Below are 21,657 nucleotides of genomic sequence, written 5' to 3'. Positions count from 1 at the left end.
ATTTTATCGAGACGCATTAGAATGCCTTCAATTTTATGTTGATATTGTATTGTCGACTTTTCCATTAGTAATTCCACAATGTAAATAACAATAATCACAACATATTTGATATAAAAATGTGCGTAGTACACAAAAAATTCCACGCCTTTTTTGCGCTTTTCAAATGGTAAATGCCAAATGATAGTTGAAACCAATATTGGATAGTGTAGCACAAAAGCAATAAAAATAATTGCCGATACCAATTTCAAAAGGCTTTTTTTCAAAGGTTTACTGGTTGCGTCGGTTTTACTGTTGAATGAGTCATGAAAATCATGTAATTTTGTGTGAAGCCCGAGTAAACACAGTAATAAATTGTAAAAACGTATGATTTTCGGCGAATTTGTCGGCACATTCATTTTCAACACAATTTAAAATTGCAAATTGTTTCAAAAAGGGGGAGGATTTTCGAAAACAAATTAATTGCGATGCAATGAGCGTACGATCAATACCACAAAATAAACGTATGCGCCGTTTAAATGAATAGAACAAATGTTTTTAATTGAAATTTTGTTCGATAGAATGCCCGAATACGTGCATCCGCAGCATGAACGAAAAACATAACGATTTTCATTGAGCGCTGGAAAACAATTGCAAGAATCCAAGTAACATTCGATGTGATGATAGACATTTATAACCAATCAAATCAAGCACGTCATTGCTGATTTAGCCACCGGAGCGTTTAATGGAATACAATTTTGTTTTTTCAGGTCACGCGTAAAATGGTTCATTTGAAAACCTGTTTTCTATTTCGACCACCCTTCGGCCGAAACAAAACAAAATAATTCGTCAATTGTTTTTCTCGTTCATCAAAAAGAGGAGAGATAGAAATAGATATGGAGAGAGAGAGAGAGAGAGAAAACATTTCATGGAAATCATCGATGTGTTCCAGAGTAATGAACGTGTAAACATACAAACAAATTCTAATTAAACGAAAATAAATGCGTTCGAAATGATCAACAGACAAAAATGACAGCAATGCATTGAATCCGCTAAATTATTGTCTCAATCCGTTTTGCATTTCAACTAGATGGCATATCGGGTATGCATGACGTAAATGCCACAACAAAGCTTAACCAACATGTATTTAGTAATTTCAAGCTCATGCTTTACCTACAAACACTATAAATTCCTGATTGCAAATCAAAATTCAATAGCAATTCTCTCGTTTATTTTGCCATCATGATTGGCATTTCTAGTTCCTGGTCTCCCATACCGACTGATTTGTTGACGTTGAACTATACGATTCGATACATTCCAAAAACATGTTAAACAATAACATTTTTATATTATAATTATAATTGATTCGTGTTAATTTGGACAATTGCGCAGCGTTTTTCCTTTGCTTACAAACACCATCATCGCGGTTGATGATGTGTTTAATGGCAATTATTTACTGGTTTTCATAAATTAGTTCGCGCTCAGTACACTTTTTCCACGACGACAATATAAATTAAACTGTATATTTTGTACATTAACATGATTAGAATCGCATTTATATCGGATGCTAGCGCACGTTCGATAGAATTAATTTGGAATAAAACGGTATATGGCCAATGGCGAACAAGTCGTAATTAGTGTTTCGATTGATAATCAAAATAGGGCAGACGAAAAATATTCATGAATTCATAGTTTGTTAATCAGATTCAATGATAAATTTTATGGTTGCTACTTTTCTGAACATATTTTTATGAAATTCAATTTTTTGTTGTTCTTGTTTTTGGCGGTGATTTCAGGTGATACACAGCTGCACTGTGCGTATTTGATAATATTTAAATGCGTCACAGCAGCAGCAGCAGCAGCAGTGGTGGTGGTGGTGATGTTCATTTTATGTGGCATCATAAACATCAAACAGAACTTCGTTCGTGCTCGTGCATACATGTATATTCTCTACGTATTATCCTCCGCCCATGCACACTAATCACAGCACATTGCTTCGTACACAAAATTGACAACATTTTACTCGGCACATTGAACCGATGTCAAAAGTTAATTTCACCCAATACAAATTGAGTTACATCATTTTCAACCGATCGTGTAAACATGCATTCTTGTGAAATTCATTCAGTTCAAAGTGAATGTACAATTTTGCCTTTTTGCCAAGAAATCCGTTGCCATTTTCTCATGTGGCTTTCTTGCAGAGTCGTTTTCGCCTCTGTTATCTTTTATCGTTGTGTCATACACACACATGGTTCTGAGCTATTTTTCGATAAAACTTTTCGGTGCTGCGTTTGCATTTTCTTTCGTTCTCCGTTCGCATACGAATATTTACGCAGAGTTTGCAAAACTGTTCAGTTCATCCTCTCTTTACGGCTTTCACATCGAAAACTACCAACCCCGAATTCGATCAAGGCGTATTTCTTTATCCAAACTTGTAATTTAATGTGTCAAATAGTTATGAAAGAAAAGTAGGAAGCGTTTCGGAAAATTTCCAACAGATTTTCTCGATTGAAGCGAAAACTAGATATATAAACGAAAGTATTTGATTGATATTACTTGTGCTCATCTTGCATGCATGCATTCATTATGGATAAACTCTGTGTTTAAGACGATGTGAAAATACTGCCTTTTGAAACACCACACGCCATTTCGTCAGCAACATTGTATGCATACGTGATGCACATAACAGCAAAGTGAGCTAGCCCAGTGCACCTATAAAACAGGTGAGAAAGAATGTTACAACTGATAATATGTCACAAAGATCTCTCTCTCTCCCTCTCTCTATCAACACATTTATCACAAACTTTGCGCTTTTGGCTTACAAAGCCAATTCACTTTTGTTTATTTGTACTGTCTTGGAAATTGAAAACCAAATATTTTCCAATTGAAATGATTCATATGAAATGGACACTATACATATGTGCATAAAGTATAAAAATGCAAGATTATTAATTTTGTCGCTGTTATACTAAGTCAAATAAGTAGTAGAAAGTTTGTCGAAGGAAAATGTCAATAAACAAAGTTTTCACTCATTTTTAACAGTCTACCAAATATTCATCTTGCTATCACAGTAAATTTTGGTTGCAGCGTGACATGATCGCAACGTCATGACTGTGAGTCTTTCTTATTTCTCATATTTTACTTATTAGCTACAAGCAGAAGAATTCATGTGATCAGAAAAGTCATTCTTTGAAAATTTCTTCGTTTGTTCCATGCTAGGTAACATTTTTGATAAAAACTCAATTTGCCCAGACGAGATATCGCTCAAAATTGGCTGAGAGTCTTGTTTTATCGTCCTTAAAACTCGAGCAATTCAAAACCACATGCATTACCTCTATTTTGCCTGCCAAATCTTTTTGATACGATGTAATGTTCATCACTATTTCTTACATTAATTACCATTTATAGTTAATATAAAAGTATCCAAAGGAATTCATCCAAAAGCTACGGGCAAAACAATCCATTTGAAAATTGATGATGCAGATATTAATTCACTTTTATGAAAGAGCAAAAATGAATGAATATTGATAGAATTGAACAAAAAATGTGAACTGAATTTCGTATCACATTTTGCTAAATGGATTTTGAAAAGGGCAGATGATTGATCAGAAGTAGATAGAAATGTCCATTATTAGTCGAATTACGTGAATGCTCAATGGTTGCAAGAATCAAAAATCGTGTCAAGTCTAATGAAGTGAAATAGAAACATGATTCGTTGAAACTGAATTTAAGTCTCATACCATCTATCCAAAGCTTACGTTTTGTGCATTCGACAAATTCGATTCGTCATAATAAAAACTCCATTTAATGGGAAAGAAAAAGAGAGAGAGAAAAAAGGAACTCGCGATCAGATTGCCGATAAATTCGATTTAATTCCAAAAATAGAACCAAATTGAAGTGAATAGGAAACAAAAATGTTGTCGCAACAAAAAGTCAATGGGTTTTATGGATTTTTCTTCCGTACCCGAAATCAATTTCAAAAGTGTGGAAGCCGTTAAGCCTTTGGAAGAGTATTTTGTAAACGTCTGTGTTAAATTAGAACAGAATAATATCGATTTATGTCGGTGATTTATTATTATTTCAATCTGAAAAATATGCAAATTTTGTGAGCCGAACACGTTGTTCTTTTTTCGTTTGAATTTGGCATTCAAAAAGCCATATAAAGGGAATTACGTTGAAAGATTCATTTTCATTAAGTGTTAGACGAACGAAGTCGCAACAACTTTTATTAGAATCACATAGAATTTAATGTTTTTATTTCAATTTACACATTTTGCTATCGTACAACTGAACTGAAACCGACAGGATGATAACAGGCGCAATAAAGGTATGAAAAGCTTTAAAGGGAATATTTCGTACATGAATTTTGTGTTCCTTCTTCTTCTTTGACTAAAATTCTGCCTCTATCTTATTCACATAGATATTTGCGAATGCTTTCATTTTATTCACACTGTTGGGAATATGTCTCTGTGTTACTGTGTACGACTTGAATCGAATCGGATCAAAATCATTCGACGATGACGGTTCATACCGACCGATTGAGCATAATAACGATGAGGCATTTTATCGATTCGGTTATAAAGTGAACGCAATTCAAACGGGTGACATTAAGCAACACACTGAGCAACGTGTGAAAAATGATGTGAAAGGCGCTTATTTTGTGATCGAACCGAGCGGAGTCAGTCGATTTGTAGAGTATATAGCCAACTCAAATGGATTCAATGCGGTCGTTCGACATCAATTTGGTGACGAATATTCCAAGAATTTGGATACGTATAAGTCGACACAAAGCGGACCATTTCGTCAAGTATTTCACACAAACATTTTAAATGAGTTCAAAGCCAACAATGAGGAAAACTTATCACAAAAGCCACAACAAGTTATGGCATTTGACAGATTTTTGCAAGAGCCCAACGACGACACACATCAGCCACAACAAATTGGCACATTTCGGCAAAGTTCACCAAAATCAATAAACAATCAAAGTTCAATCCGCTTGTCTGAGACAACCAGCGCCGAAATATCAGCTTCAAATTTGGCAGACTCAGCAGCTGAGCCAGCACCATCGAATCCAACGCCGATAATCGGAAGAAGACGACAATACGAAGTTATCGATCCAGAAGTAGACATTGATATTCGACGCTCAATTTCAAAACCATTTCTTAACTTAGATTAATTGAAACGACCACCGAGAATAGGGAATAACAAATAAATCGCCTTAAATTTCGATTATGATTTTAATCCCACGAACAATGTGCATTCTCATTTTTGTGTTCTTAATTGCTTGTAAAAGGTAGACGCGGAAAAAACACACTAGACTTTTATTTGCCATAAAAAAATTATGTTAATTCGATTACAGTTATGGCGGTAGCCATTGGATTTAATGGGAATCATGCACCAAGAACTGAGCCATGGTCAAGTGAGTATAGTTGCACTGCACAAATACCCGCTATAATCGTTCGTTTCACAGCGCACACAAAAATTAATCGGTTCGAAAATAAAAGCAAATTAACTTTTGGAATCAGTTCAGTTCGGTTCGTTTCCAAATGCAGAGAGCGGATTAGTAAACAATGCTTAAAATTTAATCTGAACTAATTTCGATTGCAAATCATACATGGTCAAAATTTAATTTTATTCCATTATTTTTTATTAGTTTTGCCAACCATGGCTCCCCCCGTTGCCAAATAAATGGAAAACAACAGCAAATAAATGATATCAATATTTGTTGTGATACTTTCCATACAACTTAAATCAGATTTTCCAAACGTACACACACACACATACAAACAAATGAAATGACAAAAAAACCATGGCCGAAATCATCATAATGCACTAAGTAAATATTCATATAAATCGGAAGTGTATTCGGTTTTTCATCAGTTTCATCGATTGGTTTTTGTTCCGTTATTTTGTTCTATTGTGAAATATATATTTTATTGAAATTCATGGGACGATGCTACCGCTCATGCAGACTTGAAAAGTGTTTTATTCTCTTGCTTGTGTTTGCCATCGATTTCAAAATAAATCTAAAACCATCGGGTTTTGTTGCATGTGTGGAAGACAGAAGTATCCACTCGAAGGCAAATATAGTTTTGATTTTGCAGGCAAATCACAAAGTTTTTTATTTGCCTCGAGCATTGAACGGATCGGAATAGAACCCTGATTCTATTTACTTTCATATGATATATTCATACAAAACTGGCAACTATTTCTGTTTATATGTTTAAGTTTTAGTTTTAGTTTCCATGTTTTATTTTGCTTCTATCTTCTTTGGTGTGTGTCTGTGTGTGTGTGTGGGGGGGGGGGTTTGTTTGCACTGGTTATGTGCGCTTTCCGCTTGAGCACATTCAAATCCAATACACGATTGATGTTTGTGGTAACACAACACAATCGGATTCCATGTAGTCAAACTCAACGTATGCATTGAATAAGCAGCTTGAATAAGCGTGCAGTATGGAAGTGTTGCCCGTTTTCGGTGACTCGATTGAAACAATGATCTTTTACAGAGTTTGGAATAACTTGTGACGTGACAAAATTGAGTTTTGACAGATTTTTCCGCCCCTCGACGACACCGCTCCCTTCTGGGCAACAAATGACATTTGTTTATTTTTATTACGTTTTTACATTTCCACATCCAAATTCACTATGCACTCGTCTTTTTTTTTTCATCATTTACCACTAACACGGAAGCAGTGATGCCACATCTCACACGCGCTCCCAAAAAAAGTCTGTTCGTTCAACTGTGCAATTTTATTGCATCAACCATTTACTTTATTCACACGAGAAATGGATGCTGATGCCCAAACAAAGTACAGCAACCGAAGAAAAAAGAACGGATTTAAAATATGGATTTATTTTGTGTGGAATTTTTTTGTTTCATAGATTCTGTCGCATCGTCAGCATTACGTTGTCAATTCTTCCACTTTGGTTTTTTCCTACACAAAAATATTGCATATCGGGGACAAGCCGACGACCATTATGAGCGCTTATGTGGTTTTACATGCATGGCCATCGTTTTAAATGTGAATATGTGTCGTTGAAGAGCTTAAATGAATTTGTGAATCGAGAAAAACGAGAGAAAAGAGTAACAACAAAAAAAACGCTCGCTTCCAAAATACATAAATATTAAATCAAATGAACGAATTGTTCTTACCTATAGCACATAAATAAATAAAAATAACACACCAAAAGAGACACACGACATTATGTCAGGTTGTTTTTACACAGTGCTGAAATGTCATGGGAATGATTCATGTTCACATTTTCAATTATTCAAAACATTTTTAGCGAAACAATACGCAAATAGGCAGGGATTTTATTGTTACCATTTTGTCCATTTGGTTTTAACCTGAATTCCATTTCCCTATTAGGCTCAACTGTACAATTGTTACAATGTAAAAACAAATGATCATCACTTTACCTTTGCGTTACATCCGAATCCCGATTTTTTGTTTTGTTCAACCACATATTGTGAAATGGAAAAAATGCAAATTTCAGTCAAAAATGAAAATAAATTGGATGTTGAATGTTCTACTGGTTTATTGGATAAATTAGTTCATTGTAAAATTTATAAATCCTATCGTAACTCTTTTGATCATGTTCCAACCCGTTGATCAACTAGCCAAGGTTTGCATAGTTTTCAAAAGACACAGTTTAATGCAATATTAACTAAATTCTACAACTGGTAATTAGTTCGTCATTTGTTATTGTAATATTGAGCTGTGAAACGGTTTCATTCTATTTTTATAGCACTTTTATTGATATGCTATTTCAAAGGTGTCAACGGCATTTGAATACTATTTCATAGGGTGTTGGAGTTGTAAGAAGACCGGCCTGTGCTCGTTTTTCTGGCATCTGCCCATTTGGTGGAATTTCTAACTTGAATTTTTGTAGAATCCCTACGGTAAATATGAATAAAGAGGCTCGAGCAAGTGCTTCGCCTAAACATTTCCGTTTGCCCTGTCCAAATGCAACGAATCTCTCTGTGTTTGTAATTTTATTGTCTGCATCTAAGAATCTCTCCGGTCGAAATACGTGTGGATCGCCCCAATGTGCCGTGTCCATGTGAATCGTTTCCAATCCCATCAATACGGTTGTATTTTTTGGCAGCCGATATCCACCCAGTTTGGTTTCTCTTAGAACACGACGCGGTCCCGACACTGCCACTATATTATAAAATCGCTGTGTTTCCAATATTAAGGCTTCAATATAGGCCAATTTCGGTTTATCTTTCAGCGATGGGAGTTCGTTGGCACTCAGCACAGCATCGATTTCTTTGTGACACTTTTTCTGGATTTCATCATTCATCACCAATGACATCATAATAAAGTCCATTGTGTTGCTAGTGCTTTGCGCACCAGCGATAAACAAATCCAAAATCACCATGATAAGCTGCGTGTCGGTAAAGTTCGACGAAACGCCCTCATTTTGTTTCATTTCATTGATAAAAGCGAAAATTAAATCTTCATCAACTCTATTCACGCCGAATTCGTTTTTATGTTCCTCAATAATTGGCTTGAAGAAATTACATAGCTCAATATTGAATCGCCTAATCAAATTGTACGATGTCCGTTCCGGTGCAATGAATCGCAGGAATGGCATTGTGTTCAGCCATCCACCAGACATATCGAACGCTTTGCTCCTTTGTTTCATTAGCTCCAGTAAATGTGCCAAATTTTCATTACTTGAAATCTTCTTGCCAGCGGTAAAAGTCCACAGCACATTCAACACACTGATCGACAGAAAGTTGCACGGCCACACTGGTTTTTCGGCAAATGTTCCAATCACTTCAATCAGTTCGTTCAATTCGTGTTGGATCAACTCTTCCATCGCATTACGACCGTATCCCGATCGACGCAAATGTCGTGATACGAAATTTCTTTGTTCAGACCATAGTTCGCCATCCGTACATGTGATTCCCAATCTGAAATGTATAATCAAAAATTCATTTTCACCGTTTCAAACGTAAACACTGAAAAACATCGTTGACGCAATTTGACATTTTGTGTCCAAATTTGTCGAACGAAATACAAATATGGTCAAAATAAAATCGAAATTAAATATGACCTTGATCCCATTGTGCGCAGACGGAGAAAGAAATTGTCGGGACGTCCATCAAACTCACTGCTCGTGTGAATTTTGTGAATAATTGGATAATCTAGTGCAACCACCACCAGTTCACTTCCCAATTTCAGGCCAATGACGGAGCTGTTGTATTTCTCTTTCCAAGCTCGAAACACATCGATTTGTCTACCATATCGCCGAGTTTCGCTACGTAGCAACAATGTATTCCCAATAATTGGTAACCATTTTGGACCTGATGACAAAAAACAAAAATTAATTAATAAAATAAAATGTGTTATAATGCAGTGCTGTCCAAATTATTGGCCACTTGTGGCCACGCGTTACGTTTTAAACATAAGCATTTGATAAAATTATGATTATGCCCTCATGTTTTCTTTTTTATTCATATACATGAATCGTCATGCATGTTTGTCGATTGTCGAATCGTGTTTCTATATCAATGTATTATTTTTAACGTTATCACATCTTTTCAAAGGTACAAAGAAGACTCACTTGGAATTCGAAATTTCAATGATAAATGAAGAAATTGGTTTACCAATTGAAACGAATGTTAGAGACGTTTGCTATCTGGTTATATTTTCCTTAGTACTCAAAGAGATTGTACAAAATTCCTTTTTATGTTCTGTTCCATATCCAATACTTCATTTTCGAATTTTACATACCGTAATGTTATTATAAAATATTATCTAATAGTCGATAACTTTTTGGAATCTGAACTTCGTTGTAAACTATGCACATTGAAGCCCGACTTAAATAATCTCACAGAAAATGAATACCATTTTTCAACCGTTCTTTTTTGCTGAAACGAAAGAATTCTAAATCTGCATTTCATGTAGTGTGAATTTCATAGTTCGCTGTGAAACAAACTAAAGGTATTCATGAAGAAAAAAGAACACAATATTGAGCGAAGATCTGTGATCTCGGTGCATATAAATCGTGTTGATTTTACTATACGATAAGTTTTTAAATACATTTTAATACGTTACAGTTGCTATACAAGATAAGAAAGCAACGCATGATTTATAATGCGGCATTCTAAAAATGAAACACTCAACACAAATTCTATTGAACAGCTGGTTCTGAGCGTAGTGAAGGCAAATCATTCGAACGTCAAGTTTAATCGCAATTTTAATCACAACAAAATTAATCAGAAATAGAAATAATTGAAAATTTATGCTGAGTAAACTATTAAATTACCTGGAGGATATAATTTTGGTCGTTTTGTAGCAATTCGCCAATATGTGTACAATAAAACTAAAAGTGCAACCAATAAAAATTGCAACATTGCTCTAAATGGAAAAAATTCGTCACAATAATGTTTAGAACGAAAGCACACGTCTCGAGTAATTGATAATAATAATTGTCTTCACTGTTGCACTGTAAATAGTTTTGTTCACAAATCGCCTTTGCACATCACATCACATTACTATTCGAGAGAAGCGTTCCGATTGGCTTGAAGTCTGTAGTAATAATGAAACTAAAGTTGATGTCGGAAATAGATTTCGGGTTTATTTACACAAGTAAATGCGATATTACGCAATGACAGCAGCTGATTAACTAATACTGGTTATGCTAACAAACTAAATATTTATCTAATCATTTGGATCCCCCTATTTTAGCCCAGTATTATTATTGAATGTTTTATAGTTATTTCCTTTATTTTTCAAACTGGTTCTAGTTCACTTTATCAATTAAATGTCAAAATTCAACATGTTATGAAGTTGTTGGTTATATTTGGACCAAATGAGTTTCACACGATGCTCATTGATTTTACACGCTTATTTGAATGGGCGATTATCATCGTAAATTATTATCTTTTCGATTTAATATTATCCTTATCAATTTAAAATATATTGAATACAATGTGGACCTTTTAAATTCAAAACTTTTGCAAATTTGTGTATGTCTCGTGATCGCAAAAATTGAACATAAAAACGAAATGTGAAAGAAAATTAGCAAGAGTAAAACGATGAACGTGCTGCCGCTTACACTATAGAACCAAGACTCCGACATTAAAACATGCGGTCATTTCACAATTGAGCATTTAATCAAATAATCGGCATGTTTGTTCTATACTATTCTATAAAAGTTATTCTATCAATGAATTCGACAAATGTGTGTATGTGCCGGCGGCGTTGAAGTGTGTTTGTGTCTTTCATTCAATTTACACACTCGCATACAATCGCTACCGGTTAAATGGTGATAAGTAGAGTGACCAATACATATATATGTAAAGATATATGACAATGAAATGGATGTGTTGGTCGCACACATGCTACACACATGCTATTTAGCTGATATTATTTAATATAAAGAATTTCGTTGTATATACTATGTTATAGTGTCGAAGGAGCGAATATATTTAGCTCCCGAATGAATTAACTGGCTTTGATTAGTGGAATTCTACTATTGTGTATTGTGTTGTGCAGTTTAATTCGCATAAATTCGAGAAATAAAGCGCGAATTTCGGCACTAGCGGCGTTTGAATACTAATTCATATGGTGTCGGAGCGGTGAGTAATCCGGTACTTTAAGCCTTTTGGTCAAGCATTTTTCCATTTGGTGGCTTATCGACAGTGAATTTTTGCAGAATTCCCACGGTAAACATGAATAAAGCGGCTCGGGCAACGGATTCACCTAAACATTTTCGCTTGCCTTTTGCATATGTAATGGTTCGGTGTTTACCAGATTTTTGTTGGCATCTAAAAATCGTTCCGGTCGAAACACGTATGGATCGCCCCAGTACTCGGTGTCCATGTGAACTAATTCCATACTAACCCAGACGGTTGTGTTCTTTGGCAAAATGTATCTATTAATCTCTGTATCACGCACAACACGTCGAAGTCTCGACACTGGAATGATGCTGTACAAGCGCTGCGTTGTTGTTTGCGCGCCGGCAATGAAGAAATCTAAAATCACCATAATCAGCTGAGTGTCGGTGAAGTTCGATGGAATGCCTTCGTTTTGTTTCATTTCATTGATAAAAGCAAAAATCAAATCCTCATCGATTCTATCCTCAATGAACTCCTCCTTATGCTCATCGATAATTGGTTTGAAAAAGTTGTACAGTTCAGCGTTGAATCGTTTGATTAAATTGTACGATGTCTTTTCCGGTGCAATGAACCGTAAGAATGGCACTGTGTTCAACCAGCCACCAGACATATCGAACGCTTTGCTCCTTTCTCCCATTAGATCCAATAAACATGTTAATTTTGCACCATTTGAAGCTTTTCTTCCGGCTGTCAAATTCCACAGCACATTCAACATTAATAGCAAGCAATTTCCCTGGTTGAACGGGCTTTTCATGGTTGTTATCAATCACTTGCAGCATTTCATTTAGCTCATTTTGTATCAATTCTTCCATTGCACCGCAGGCATATCGATTCAAATGACGTAAATTGAAATGCCTTTACTCGGCCCAAAGCGATCCATCAGTACTGGTAATTCCCAATCTGCAATTGAAAATAAACAGAAACACAGTTGAAGAAAAAAAGGGAACATTCAAAGGATTGTTGCAAAAAATTCGGTCGACCGATGAATTTTAAATGAAAAATTTCGCTAAAACAATAATTACCTGGAGCCCATCGTTCGCAAACGAATGAAGAAATTGTCGGGCCGTCCAATGCATTGCATGTATAAATTTTATGAATAACTGAATAGTCCCATTTTGAGGCCAAGAATTGAGGTTTTGTATTTTTTTCTTCCAAGCTCGAAACACCTCTGTTTGAGTACCACGTTTTCTGGCTTCGTTACGAAGAAGCATCGAATTTCCAAAGACAGGTAACCATCTTGGACCTGAAACATGAATTCAAATAGTTTAGAAAAAAATATATTATATCAATTTTTTAAATGTGTAAACGAAAGAAAAAGCATTTTGTTTTGTATTGGAGCTACAAATTGAGAATATCAGTAAAACTTTGAACTAGTCCCACATTTCACCACAAAACTTGTTGCATTCAATTGTATAATATTTTAATTTACCTGGTGGATGCAATTTTGGTTGCGTTGTTGCTATTTGTCAATAAACGCACACCAAAATGATCAATGGAATCAATAAAAATGGCCACATTTTCGATTTGAGTTAATCGCACAATTAAAAAAAGAAACAATTTCCCACTACACTTTAAAGTACAAATATATACATATGTCCAAGGTGAATTCAGGTATAGATTTCAGTAAAGAGCTGGTATAGATTTGAGTTAAAGCTGAGACTGATCGCAACAACCACTTGAAAACAATTGACGCTAACGGATATGGTTATTAGTTAGCATTTGGATATGGTTATTCGATTTTCATATTCCATTTTCAGCGAAAAAAATGGAACAATTCGAAAATGTAATTAACGACAAACACTGTGGCACCACCACTGTTGGTGTTTTTAATTTTTGAAAACATAGAAAAAGAGGAAAAGAAGAAGACGGATGGGCGAAGGCAGACAGACATTTTTGTAAAAGGGCCGATTTCAAAAAGACGAAAAGAGCAATTAAAAGATTGAAAAAAAAAAACATCATTTAAATTTTTTCTTGTCGTATGTGTGCTTTGAATTCAACTCCCGAATACCGAGAGTGCAAGTGTTAATTTATGGAATTGCGACAAATATTTTGCCCCGCACTTCGACTTTCATCGAATTGAGAATATTGAACTTTTATGTTACAAGCGTGTGCCAGTGTGTTGCATGGAGCACACAATCAAGTCATCATCACTGTTATTATCATTCGTGTGTGAAAATGAGTTCGATGCAGAATAATGAATAGTTTAGGTTTTACAATGTTTCAAATCTAAAGCAATTTTTCTAAAGTAAATACAGTATAGTTTTCATACATTTATTTCCGCAAAAGTAACAAACCACACGTCGCTTACTCGCATGCATAATATTTGCTTTAGCAAACCATTTATCATTCGCTACGAAATGAATCTAGCAATTCGTCACTCCAACAAAATGTGTGCAGAGTGTTTATGCAGTGAAAACACTGTAATTCTGTCAAAGCTATCTAACCATACAACATACAATTGTGAATAATTTCTCGTTACGATGCACCATGTTCACCGTTCACTTTATGAATTCGTGTTGCATTTGCAGCGCAGCATTTTCAGCATGGTGTGCTTGGTCATCAAATGGTGGTAAACAAAAATCAGTTGATGTGCATTGTGCAGACGTATTTACATGTGTTTGAAAAATGAAGCATGCATGGGTGTGCTGGTTCTATGAAATTCTGAATCGATCTGATGTATTTCTATTTTACATGTGGTTTATATTCCTTTTGGCATAGTATAAAAATCGAAAACACGCTCATGATGTTTTATGCAAACGCATGCACGCATCCCATCAGGTTTCATTTTTGCATTTACCTTCCATTGAAATGCTATATAATTTATACGCTATCTATGTCGTAGTGTCGTAGTGTCATACATATATATTTTACGTGCATTCAATGAAAGTGATCGTTTGTGATGAGACGTGCATAAAATTGAACAAATTTTCACATCGATTTGCAAATAGAAATGCACGTAACATTTTATCGACATTTTATTCGATGTAAAGCACTCATACAGATGACATACTTTTTATCCCGAAAAAAGAAAAACAACAAACAACGGCTCCAATTTCAATCTCAACTGAGATTTTATGGCTGCGCATCGCTCTGGGAACATTTCATTGATTTAGTTGGGTTTTTATCAGTTAAACGACAAAACTATTAGTCAAATGATTTCGAAAACATATTTTTACCACAAGGGAAAACACGTAGCATGCATGACATGCTATCTCAAGCATCTAGTTTCGTTTTAATAGAAGTATACGTATTTTGTTGACATGCTCACACGTTTTTTTTGCTCTTGTTGCTACTGGAGATGTGGTTTCTGGTTTGTGTCGTTGTAAAATGAATCCTTTGGCAAAAAATATGGTTGCAAATTTCAGTGCAATTTAAAAGTTAATAAAACTTTTACGACGCGTGGGATGGAATGATCGATCCCAATCGTCGTAGGTGGTTTGATTACGGAGGATTGTTATCGGATATTTATGATTTTTTTTTTGTTTGTCGTCTGGCGCGTTTAATGTTACTCTTGATTTTCTCTCCAAGGTGAAAGACCATTTGTTTGTTGAGGATGTAAATCGAGTGTCAGATTTGTTGGAACATCCATTCAGATATTCACAAACTCACACAGGTCAACTTCGATGTGCTGTTGTTCACCACTCATCGTCGCTTCTACTCTTGCTCCTTCAATCAGCAGGTTAGAGACGTCAAATCAAAATTGGGGTTATTTTTACATGGTTTAGAACCATTCTCCTCGAATGAATTGGTATCTCGTGCTGGAGTTGTTTTCTATGCTGCATACCTATGCTGTGTTATGATCAGGAATACCTGAAGAAAAATGTAACAGCATATCATAATCGAATCGAAGAAAGGGGTTCGCATGACGCACAGAAACAACTCAAAACGAATGTGTGAAATACATAAAAACGTAAAAAGGTTGAAATTATGAAATTCACGCAGACGACATAAACCAGTTTAAGGGTAAAAGCAGAACGGAACGAATGATTGATTGATTGAAACGTGTCCCACTGGAATCGCATTGACGTCGTCGAAATGAAAAACAGCACACAAGATTGCGCATCAATATGGCATCTTATTGAACGTTCCCCCTCCCAGAAGGAAACAAACTGGCCCAAGTGCCCAGATCAGCGCTTTGATTTGATTCTATGTCGCCTCTCGTTTACGACACCGACGTCTCCTCTTTTTTTTACGCCACCCAACGATTATTCATCGATGCTTATTCAAAGAGATGTCTGCTCTTTCAGAAGGTAACAAACGGTTTGCGATGCAATAAAACCCGAACCAAACAAAAAGCGACAACGCTCCAATCACACTCACGCACACGCTCTTCAATGTGCGGCTTCTTTCCGGCAATTTTTCACATTCATTTATTTTTATTTATTTTCTGCACGTCTTTTTTATCGGTTTCGTTTTTTTCGCTTCAACATTTTACCTTTTTAATATAGAGTCAGTCGTGTGCACATCGAGCGCTTCATGAAACTAGCATTCATAGCTTCCGTTTCACGTTTCAAATGCTGTTCACATTGATTATATTATAGATGCGAATGTGTTGAATACATTGAAATTGGGAGGCACAGAAAAGGATACATGTGTTGAATTGTGTGCTTTAGTTTCACGTCGAATGGATTTTTATTCTATTCAATTTTCATGAAGTGTTACAGTATGTTGTGTTGGTTTATTTCCAACTTCTTTTTTTTATAGTTTCAATGAAGAAAAACTGAATTGTTCCAAATGACAGCGTTTAATCAACGATGGAGTGTTACGATGCATCATATCTCATAGAAAAGATAAGACAGTTTCCCATATATTTAATTTAATTCAGTTGTTTAATGGAAGAGATTTTCAATTACTTTTGATAACAAAAATTCAAAAATGTACCAATTATTAATAATGTAAATATCAAAGAAATGTCGCTAGTCAGTTTAGCAATGAACAGCAGCTATGAAAATATAAATATATACTAGTAAATAGCTAATTTCTTTGTATGTATTTGTTTTGTTTTTACTTCGATCTCTTTCTTACTTTCTTCTCATCACATCGAAATGAATATTGTAAACTATTTATCTCTCTTCACCGATACTATTACATGTAAACGAAATACTGTTTTGTATCTATTTTATTTAGTCATTTATTCGCCTTGCTGATGATGAGACATCGCACGTCTCGAAATGCATTCGATAACGTTTTTTCGAATTAAAAAAAGAAATGGTTTGAGTTAAAACCAAAGACTTTTAATTTTATTTCACTGAACATGACTCCTTTTCAGTCAATAAAGAGCCGCGATTTATACACAATATGAAAATATAGTTTACAAACGACACCTATTAAATTAATTTAGCATTTCTGACAATATAAGGTCTTGGAGAACAAACGCTTATTTTTACGCATTTTCTTGTAAATAGAATTCTATCATTTAAAAAAAAATATATTTTTTCATACATATGACATAAACTATTTGAGAAGAGAAGAGAATGGAAGATAAAAAAACAACTGTAGTGAGAAAAAAAAAATTGTATGCAACAGAGGGCTCAACAGGGAATTGAACCCTGGACCTCTCGCACCCAAAGCGAGAATCATACCACTAGACCATTGAGCCGTATGAATACTCAAAACTACGACTTATACTTTAATGTGTGCGTGTCTACGCGCGTTGGTCGTTTGTGAAAACGATGCATACGAATGGAAAAGTGAAAGGTGATCAAGCATTGTATGTTTCATCATCAAAACTGGCCAAACTAATAATAAAACAAAAAATCGCAACCAAAATCAATCCAATTTCGAAGATAGTGTACATAATAAATAATTTGTATAAACTTCTGCGATGGTCGATCGAAAAATTGATGAAATATGCTTCATAGGCCATTTATTGTCGTGTTTTTAATTCAGCATTCATTCATTTTGTAATTTCGCAATCCGGTTGATTTCTTCTGATTTGAATATCGGTGATTCGTCGAGAATTGTCTGAAAAATGAATTTCAATATCTTGCAATGATCGGCCTTCTGTTTCAGGTAAAATCAGGTACATCACAATGAAGCTGAAATACAATCCAAAATAACTTTGTGTGTTTCATGGAAAATGTTAAATTCGGTATCTAAGTAAGTATACCCGGTAAGACTGATGAAGCCATAAAATGCGGCGGCGCCAGGTAAAGAAAACCATGTCTCAATATTGTAATAGATTTTGCTAGAAATTGCTACAAAAATGTATCGATCGGTTGTTGTGATGCTGCACAGCATGGAACGTAGCCTAAAATTTCATAACACTTGTATTAACTTTGATTTGATGGAACAAATGCCACACGTATTTGTTGGCCATTTCAATTGAATTGTATTCAATAATTTAATTACTTGAATGGAAACACTTCGCTGATAAGAATAAATGGAACCATTGAAATGCCACTATTCACGGCAAATTGCATAATCAAAATCAATGCCAACGCCAAATAGCTATAATTTCCCACTGATTCTCGAAGAGCAGTTGCATTCATACTTGAGGACGTAATCGTACTGTTCGACGCACTCGACGGCGAAGCCATTTCAAATGATGACCAATCCGTTGAAGGAAAGAATGTAAAACCAATCGCACCTATGAGAAAAAAAATTTGATAAATTTTTATTTTGAATTGTGTTCCCATATGTTTCCAAACCAAGAGAAGAACGAACGACTAACTTAGTCCAAAACAGCATAAGAATGTCACCAAAGATGAAGCAAGGTAAATTCTTCGCTTTCCCATCGTTTTTAAAATTGGCAATAAGATGAGTCTTCCTACAAATCCAAGCGAACTCAAAACCACCGTCACCATATTCCCATCCCATCGCACGGTATAGGCTTTTAGTATTTGAATCATGTACGGTCGCCACGAATTAATCGCACAAAATTGTAGGAAAAACTGAAGTGACGTTATCAAAATGAATGGTTTTATTATTCGGCGGCGAGTAATTTGCTTGAGTTTGTCATTAAGACTCTCCGTGTGTTCACATTTGATTGTTTGTTTTGCACAATTCACACAAGAATTCGACACAATGCAATACTCTTGAAGTTGTTGATACTCTTCATGCACCATTTCTGAGGTCACACAGCCGCGTAGCCACTGCAATGACTTTTGGGCTTCTTTCTGGCGATTCTTTGACAATAGCCAAATTGGTGTTTCCGGTATGAAAGATACGGCGGTGAATATACAAATGGGCACACTGATACAGATCTTTGCAACGTTTCGCCACGATAAAAAGGCTCCCATCGAATAAACTAGGAAGTAACCCATTGAAGCAAAAATGCCAGCTGTGGCCAACATAACTCCTCGAATTGATGTTTCGCTATTAAGAATATCTCTTGAAATCAATGGTATTCGTCTTATTATCAATGTATCGTATTTACCACACTTCACCCGTATATGTTAACGATGATGCTTCTTTAAGCCCAAATCCCAGGCCCATTATTAAAAATGCTACATTAATGGCTGAAATTGAATTGGCAAACCAACCGAGTATAATCCAAGCGATAATAAACGGAATGCTTGCTATCTGTAATGATTTCCTTCGTCCAATTGAATCGTTCAACAACCATCCGGCAATGGATCCGAGTGGATGTGCCAGACTCGCAAAACTTGCTGTTTTGTTTGTTTGTTGGGAAAATTATTTATTAATTTTGTGGAAATGAGCTCAAATTTTATTTCAATTTAATTGCCTATCCATGATGCCTGAGACGGATCTATTTGAAGCATTTCATCGGAATTGAGTCTCGTGCTCAATCCGAGCACAGATGGAATGATGAGTGTTGGCAAGCCTTCAAATAAGCCAGTGTTTACTGTGATCAAATTCCTTGCCATCGTCGCCACCACCTAGCAAATGATGTGATAAATCATTGGAATTTATGACCATTTGAATGCATTGGAATAGAAACAACTTATGATACGCTCTCGAATCGAAGTGCAACTCAAAATATTTGCGCACCAAAACGAAGTAAATGTGTATCGTTATTTGAATGAGGAACGTATTTATGCACAAAGACACTTTACGTGCAATATACGTTGATTACAGTAATCTGCATTCATATAATAATAAAATTTTGTTTCGTTTTGATGCGCAAATATTGTGAGTGCTTCGATACGCGAGCACATCAGACGTTGTTTTTATTCTGATGCGTTCATTTGGAATTCGGTTGGAAAATTTTCGATTTTACTTGAGGTAAGTAGCGACGAAATTTACTAATTTCCTGTGGCTTTGCTGTTGATTGATCATCATTTTTTCCATCCTTGACGTCCTGGTCAATCAACAATGTTGACGGCGCTGGATTATCCATGTCGAATTTGTAGGGTAGAAGAAGAGTTTGTCGAACACGTAATATGCAAAATACACAGTAACCTTTCATTTACCATAGAATAAATCAACTGTTTGTATTGTCATTTCTGCAAATAGAAATAAAATCGTCGGTTGATTAGCTGAGAAAGAACCGCACTGCTCAGCGTAGACAGTCAATCGAACAACTGATTGATATTCAAGTGTTATTGTATGGTTCATTCCTTATTGTTACAATCTTATCACAATATACTAAATGTCCACACTTCATACACTTTACATTTCTAATCTCGACTTGTTTATAGGTTTCCCCCCCGTTCGGAATTAGATTGCATTTTTTTAAGTAGATCCAAATCTAAATTTGAACAGGTTTCTCTTTATCATGTACTTGATTTATGAATACAAAAGTAAATAAAAATTCATTATGTTATTTTGTCAAGATTAAACTGTAAAATTTTATACATTCAATATATTTGAAGTTTTAGCGCCGCTAGTTTGGTGCTAATAATAGGTAATCACGACGTCACATCGATTTTACTACGGAACATAAATAAACTGTTTACATTTACTTATAAATTACAGTAAATTAATTATTCATTCAACTGTAATGATGGTCAGGAATATGTAAAATGCTCTCATCACAAATAGCAAATCAAGTCAACTCTTGGAATTTACCATAGATCAACGTAGACACAATTAATCAAAATCACGGGTTCTGTCACGAGGGTTGCACAGCGGTGGCGATGAACCGTATGCTATGCGACTTCAACAACTGAATCACAACAAATAGGATTACAATCGTCAGCTTGTGTGCTGGAACTACCACGAATTGGTTCATAAACGAGAGATCACTCAAGAGAAAAAATACCCTTCGATTCTGCGGTGTACGTATCGCTCACGCTATGCGTTCGCTCTTTTTCTGCCTTATTCACACTTACACTATATTCGTCATACAAAACAACAGCAGAATCTAAGTGTAGAACGCATGCGGTGCGCTTCGGTTGTGTGTTAGCGATATTGACGCTAGACCGTATGCATTAGTATTGATGTGAGAAGCGCGAAATTTTAGTGTATCAAACATACAACTGTAATTTATGATGAAAATTCCATACAATGCAATATTACACCATGATGACAAGACTCACCTTCAGAAAAGCACGTAAATTACCATCTGAAAAACTTACTCAATTGAAATAAAACACAATGCGTTCAATTATAATTTTCATTGGGTCAATATTTGAGTTGAATTTTGCATTTTATTTGCATTCAAGATGAATGTGTGTAAAATGTGCGAAAATTGCCACCAAGCGATGGTTTACATTTGAATTGGTTGAGAAGAGTTTAGCAATATTCAGAACATAATATTGTTATGTGTATTAGATCTAGAGATTTGCTGATCTCATTTCGAAATTTTGACTATAACATTCATTGTTGTTTAGTTTGATTCTCTAAATGCTAAAGTTTTTATAGTACATTGTTCAAAAAGATTCTTGAGTTTGCAAACACATAAAATCTACGTAGATATTTGTTTGTATCTCATGATTGATGACGAAAAAATTGTCTAAATTTGTAGTTATCCTTCCGTTTGGGAAGTTCAGTTGCAGATGGATTCGTTTTGCGCTATCGTTTCAGTGATATTGTTATTTCATTGGCTCGTATACCGCGCGTTCATGGTGATGCTGTACAATAAGCAGAGCTCGATTACGTTTTAAGTCAAAAGAAACTTGCTCTCTTTTTCTTAAAACAAA

At 35.2% G+C, this 21,657-nt stretch overlaps 2 protein-coding genes, 1 non-coding gene and 1 pseudogene across 3 annotated transcripts; all 4 read right to left on the bottom strand.

Moving 5' to 3' along the window:
- Positions 1-7,497: 7,497 nt before the first annotated feature.
- On the bottom strand, positions 7,498-11,068 carry LOC129567446 (probable cytochrome P450 305a1). The gene is made up of 3 exons (XM_055444319.1): positions 10,258-11,068; positions 9,043-9,292; positions 7,498-8,899 (listed from the first exon to the last, which is right to left on the bottom strand). Exons 1-3 carry the CDS (start codon positions 10,343-10,345, stop codon positions 7,756-7,758), a joined length of 1,482 nt encoding a protein of 493 aa, XP_055300294.1. The 5' UTR covers positions 10,346-11,068; the 3' UTR covers positions 7,498-7,755.
- Positions 11,069-11,589: 521 nt separating this feature from the next.
- On the bottom strand, positions 11,590-15,257 carry LOC129580460 (probable cytochrome P450 305a1; annotated as a pseudogene).
- Positions 15,258-16,823: 1,566 nt separating this feature from the next.
- LOC129566935 (facilitated trehalose transporter Tret1-like) lies at positions 16,824-20,682 on the bottom strand. Its single transcript, XM_055443339.1, has 7 exons — positions 20,585-20,682; positions 19,794-20,019; positions 18,990-19,452; positions 18,285-18,928; positions 17,963-18,200; positions 17,721-17,861; positions 16,824-17,649 (listed from the first exon to the last, which is right to left on the bottom strand). Exons 3-7 carry the CDS (start codon positions 19,046-19,048, stop codon positions 17,508-17,510), a joined length of 1,224 nt encoding a protein of 407 aa, XP_055299314.1. The 5' UTR covers positions 19,049-19,452; positions 19,794-20,019; positions 20,585-20,682; the 3' UTR covers positions 16,824-17,507.
- On the bottom strand, positions 17,139-17,210 carry Trnap-ugg (transfer RNA proline (anticodon UGG)). The gene has a single exon. It is a non-coding gene; the product is annotated as a tRNA-Pro (tRNA).
- Positions 20,683-21,657: the final 975 nt, after the last annotated feature.

This window comes from Sitodiplosis mosellana, unplaced genomic scaffold, assembly GCF_009176505.1.
Source record: "Sitodiplosis mosellana isolate CC-2019 unplaced genomic scaffold, AAFC_SMos_1.0 Smas_scaffold_1, whole genome shotgun sequence".
Taxonomy (NCBI): domain Eukaryota; kingdom Metazoa; phylum Arthropoda; class Insecta; order Diptera; family Cecidomyiidae; genus Sitodiplosis; species Sitodiplosis mosellana.
This window is presented reverse-complemented; position numbering and strand designations above follow the sequence as displayed.